The 5,714-nt window shown below is 34.8% G+C and overlaps 1 protein-coding gene across 1 annotated transcript; it reads left to right on the top strand.

Moving 5' to 3' along the window:
• The first annotated feature begins 380 nt into the window (after window positions 1-380).
• LOC115972449 (LOB domain-containing protein 39-like) lies at window positions 381-1,968 on the top strand. Its single transcript, XM_031092739.1, has 2 exons — window positions 381-728; window positions 1,357-1,968. The coding sequence occupies exons 1-2, from the start codon at window positions 545-547 to the stop codon at window positions 1,794-1,796; spliced, it is 624 nt and encodes a 207-aa protein (XP_030948599.1). The 5' UTR covers window positions 381-544; the 3' UTR covers window positions 1,797-1,968.
• Window positions 1,969-5,714: the final 3,746 nt, after the last annotated feature.

Raw genomic sequence — 5,714 nt, 5'->3', positions numbered from 1 at the left:
TGCACTTTTATGGGACTTGGGAATTCTCACCCCCCAACACAGCTAAACCCTGTTCACAGTTCGTACCCAAAAGAAGTACACAACAAAAAATAATCAAAAGCAAAGCATCATAGACAAAATCAACGGCGAGAGATTGATAGAATTCTAGAGCAAAAGTGTGATCCGACGGTGGATTAGAGGTGAAAGAAGTCTAAAACAATGGGTTGCGGAAACACGGAGCCGCTCTTGCCCAGAGTTTGGAAGATATGTATCGATATTCCCCTCGACCTCGACATCTCCAACACCCAGATGGCCCCACGCCATTCTCACCCACCGTACACAAAAGTCCAACGTCAAACTATCTTTTAACTCAACCATAGTTAAATTTAAACTCGACCCCATCCACACAAAAACATTTATTAGTGTCAAATTTCCTTCCCTTATATAATGCCTTAATTCTTCACTACTTGTACTTCACTGGCTCTCTCTCTTCTAGATTACTCTTCTGTAGAAATTTTGTCATAAAAGAAAAGGGAAAAAAAATATCAGATCGAAGTGGGTCAGAATGAGCTGCAACGGTTGCAGGGTACTACGAAAGGGTTGCAGTGACACATGCGTGCTGAGATCGTGCCTGCAATGGATCCAGTCCCCAAAAGCACAAGGCAACGCTGTCTTGTTCCTCGCCAAGTTCTTTGGCCGCAGCGACATCATTGCCTTCGTCTCCGCCGTCCCCGAAACCCAAAGACCAGGTTTTCACTATTTCCACTTTCTATTTTATATGATTTTAGGACAAAACTCCAACCTGAAGGTTTGTGAGTATCGATCACTTACGGTAAAAATAGTTGTGCTGTTTTAGATTTTGCCTTTTTTGTTTTTGTTTCCCTAAGGTAGAAAAAAAAAGGCACATATGATACTGTGTGTGTGGGGTTGAGAATAGAGTGACCCATTAAATTTTTAGAAATTATTCTCATCAAATCATGTCAAAATTCATGAATTGAGTTTTTCTCTTCAACCCCATAGGCCATAGGGGTACAGCTGAGTGGTAGGCTAGTTGTTATAGGAGCACGATGCAAATTCGAAAGTCCTATGTTTAATCTAGCACACGATCATGTCTATGGGTTTCTGACTGCTTGTCTCATTTGTGAAATAGTCTGACAAAATGTTCGGACATCAATTCCTTTTACTCTTCATGATAAGACACCTTGCCTAAATCAAGTACTGTATTTGTATAATTATACCATTATCATAATCTCTGTATATATTAACGTATATGTAGTTTTATTGGATTTTTTTTTTTTTGGGCCAAAAATAAGTGTTATAGATATAATTGTAGATAATAATATTAATAATAATAATTTTTTGTTGTTCTATTTTCAGCTTTGTTCCAGTCCTTATTATTTGAAGCATGTGGGCGTACTGTGAACCCAGTGGACGGATCGGTGGGACTCCTAGCACGTGGCAAGTGGCACGTGTGCCAGACGGCGGTGGACACGGTGCTTGCTGGAGGTACTCTGACTCCTTTAACGGAGTTTGAGACAATCACTAACGGAATTTTCCATGACACAACATGCAATCCGTACCTTCCATTTACGGCTTTCATGCAAGATGCTCAGCCATCCGATCCTGCTCTCACTCTCTCACTGGGTCCTAAGAAGAACACCACCAACCCATGGAATGGTTATCCGAGAGCACTGAAGCAGCGCATGATGGCGGCGGCAGACACGATGTCGTCCTCTTTTAGCTCTGAGGCCTCCGAGATGACTAGCTTTGGAAGCTCTGGGAATGATCAGAAGAAGGTTCTCAATTTGTTTGTCTGAGAGAAAGAGAGAGAAAATTAGAGATATGGGGTAGTTTTGTCTATTTGATGAAATAGCGCACAGTTTGGCTTTGATACCAACTGATGCCAGAGTAGTAATAATGGAGAACCTTTTTAGTCAGATACCGGAAAATTTTTTTCCCGGTGAGTTTTTGGTTTTTTTGACAAATTTTAAGGGAAAGTGATTTTGTTGTTTCTTAATGTTAATTTTGTTTGGGTTTCATGGAAATTATGACGTGTGAGTGTTGCATGGATTTTGATGTGGGCCGTATATATTCACTTGGGTGACATTGTTACAAGAGAAGAGATAATAATTACTTAATTAAGCCCCTGATCCTAGCCAATTAAGAAGGTTAAATTAGTGGTTTAATAGTCTTAATTTTAGCCCTGTGATTTACTGTCTTGGACTAGCTTGGTTTAGACATAATAAAAACCACTTTACATCTTTGAGTTTTGTTGACCTTGAAAGACACTACTTGTTCATTTATTGAGAGAGATTTGATAGGGTCATCATTCAAGTACCAAACCTACCAACCTCAGAGAGCGAAGAGAACCCAATTTGCAAAAAATTGAATATAAAAGTGAAAATAAGTCAACCTATTGTGGCAGTTTTTCAAAATGTGTTGTCGTAGGTCTCTTATAGCAGAGGTTTTCAAAGCTGTCAGGAAAAAAAATGCTGTGTAAGACAAGTTTTTTTGTAGTGTTAGTCCAATTCAATTTATGATTTAATATATGGCACACTTAAGCTTCCAGAGTCTTTTGGCACAATATTGTAAAAATTAGAGTTTATTAGGTTTATGTATACTGTACAAAGTTTTTTAGCTAAATGAGGAGAGATGCAATTTTCGGTATTGGTGATGCCGAAATACAAGTAAAAAGAAGAGAGAGAAACTGACAAATCTGATAAAATTTTGGTATTTCGGTATCCATGTTGCCGAAATTCAAGAAAAATGTGGAGAGAGAAACTGACATGAATTTCGTCAGTTGGATTGCCGAAATTCAATTTCAGTTAGATTCTTTTTTTTCGTTAGTTTTCCGTTTGGTTAGTTTATTTTTATTTTTTAAAAATGATAAGTGCAGCCCAGGAGGATTGAACCCTTGCGCAAGGGTTGTTCCACATAAGAAACAACCAGCAGACTACCCCGCAACTTGTTCAACATATATGGGAACTAAATTAATTTATTCTAAACCTGGTAGGTATTTCAAGTTTTCAAAAACACAAAAAAACACACATTTTTTTATATACTTTCCAAAAATTGATAGTTATGATAACAAGAATGGTAAATTGAAATTATAGTTCATCCACGATGATGTCAAAATTAATTAATAACAATTGAATTTTTTTTTTTTTTTTGTCTGAAGGTTAATGATTTACATTCATCATAATTCGGAATTTCTACATTTTTCAATTACAAAAATACTCAGGGTATGATGAGATTCAGGCATTTATGGGTGAAATAATTTTTTTCGCATAATTCTCATCACACCCTAGTTATTTTTGTGATTGAAAAATGTAGAAATTCCAAATTATAATGAATGTAAATCATTAGCCTTTAGGAAAAAAAATAAAAGGGTTTCTAAGTACGCGCATGATAAGTATTAATAATCCCAACCATACAAAACTTGAGGATAGTACTATAAAAATACCTAGAGTTGTGATAAAAAAAATTATTTCACCCACAAACGCACAATATTCATCATATGTATTTTATGATTACAAAATGTAGTAATCTCTTAAAAAAATAGAAAGCTTCTAAGAAGCGCGTGATAATTACGGAATACTAGCCTTTGAGCACGCACTCATACGTGTGCTTAGAGACTTTTCTAATTTTTTTTTTTTTTTGGTAAATATTAATAATTTACATCCATTGTAATTTAGAATTACTATATTTTTCGATCACAAAAATACCTAGGGCTGTGATAAAAACATTATTTCAACCACAAACGCATAACCCTCATCATTCCCCTAGGTATTTTTTGTGATTAGAAAATGTAGTTGTGGGGCCCAATAATTTATGGGCCAGGCCCACTTGCTCATGGGGAGTTCAAAGGCCCAAGCCGAAAAAGGTAATGGCCCGGAGATGCAGCCGAGGACAGTTTCGTCCTCGGCAGACCCAAAGCTCCATTGAGGGGAGGGGTAAAAAAGAGATAAAGGAACAAATGTAGAAGGAGATCTAAAATATCTTGGGAGAGTTATCCTTACTACCCTTCCCAGATAAGACTCTGCACCTAACAGAGCCGTATTCTCCAGCTTTATCAACCATCCCCAATAATTCTGGGATGAGACTGATGGGACAAATATCAGTCTTGTAAAGATTGACCCTACACGTGGACGAAGGACAGCTAACGCAGGCTAGTATAAAAGAAAAAGTAGGTGAATCTGGAGAGGAGGGTCATTCCACCTTCAAAAAAAAAGGGGACTCCATGGGGGAAAACATCAGGAGAACACCTGCACATCACAGAAAAACCCACCGTCGGGTAATCGGGGTAAGACCTTAATGATCCTCGGATCAAGTCCGAGGAGTCCAACCCCATAGGATGCGACACTGTAGGGCTTAAATGTTCAAACCCTACTCCTCTTTCTATATGAATTCCTTTAAAAACAAGACCGTAACATCGCCTCGTGCCCAACGGCTAGTTCTTCAAGCCCACTCTCTACAAATCATATTGTGAGGGATCTTTCATGCGCGAGCCCAACATCATCATTGGGCCGCAAAAGAACTGTGTCCTTACAGTAGTAATTCCAAATTATAATAGATGTAAATTAATACATATTAAAATAATGTTTTTTTTTTTAATTTTTACTCTTGAAATAAAATATTATTTTCCAAAAATTTAAACCATATTACCAATTTTAATCTATTTATAACGAGCCATACGAATTTTCAAAAGAAAAAAAAAAGTCATGGAAAAATTATGCTATACAACTCAAGACACATCATGCAAGTATGACTTGTATTGCCAATTTTGATTACTAAAAAAATTATTATGATATACTATTAAAATAATATAAAATAAATAACAAAATTTATCTTAAATTTAAAAATATTAACAATATCATCTTCCTTTTTAATTCATGTAATATGTTTGTAAAATATTCAAATTTTTTTCGATAATTTTTTAATTAGACAAAATTTAGTTACAAAATTGGTTGTAGCCTTACTCAATAAAATAAAATATTACTGCATATTTTGATAATTTAACCGTTGAATTATATGTCATTTATGCTTTTAATACACATGTCAAATTTTGTGTCAATCGAATATTATTTACTATATGATCTATAAGCTTATATTTTATGCATAATTTTAAACTACAATAGTTTTCAATTTTAAACAATTTTATTGATGATATAGTTATTGATCTTTAATTTTCTAAAATTTTTGCAAGCATGGAGGATATAAGAAGAAGATGTAATTTATTACTGAATTTGTCAAAATTCACCTCCAATAAAAATTTATTGAGTAAGGTTATAACCATAGGCTACAAACCATTTTGTAACTAAATTTTGTCCTTTTTAATTAAGGTTACTACTTTTTACAAAATTGTTATTTTTATTTAGTTAATATTAATTAATTTTGACATCATCGTGGATGAACTATAATTTCAATTTACCATTCTTGTTATCATAACTATCAATTTTTGGAAAGTATATAAAAAAAATGTGTGTTTTTTTGTGTTTTTGAAAACTTGAAATACCTACCAGGTTTAGAATAAATTAATTTAGTTCCCATATATGTTGAACAAGTTGCGCGATAGCCTGCTGGTTGCTTCTTATGTGGAACAACCCTTGCGCAAGGGTTCAATCCCCCTGGTCTGCGCTTATCATTTTTTTAAAATAAAAATAAACTTACCAAACGGAAAACTAACGAAAAAAAGAATATAAAGGAAATTGTATTTCGGCAATCCAACTGACGAA

The sequence above is a fragment of the Quercus lobata genome, chromosome 12, assembly GCF_001633185.2.
Source record: "Quercus lobata isolate SW786 chromosome 12, ValleyOak3.0 Primary Assembly, whole genome shotgun sequence".
In the NCBI taxonomy this organism is placed as follows: domain Eukaryota; kingdom Viridiplantae; phylum Streptophyta; class Magnoliopsida; order Fagales; family Fagaceae; genus Quercus; species Quercus lobata.
This window is presented reverse-complemented; position numbering and strand designations above follow the sequence as displayed.

Bases quoted from the DNA above. Each gene is read 5' to 3' on its own strand.
- LOC115972449 (XM_031092739.1), top strand. From the start codon at position 545: ATGAGCTGCAACGGTTGCAGGGTACTACGAAAGGGTTGCAGTGACACA. The intron at 729-1,356 runs GTTTTCACTATT...TTCTATTTTCAG, and splicing joins CCCCGAAACCCAAAGACCAG to CTTTGTTCCAGTCCTTATTA.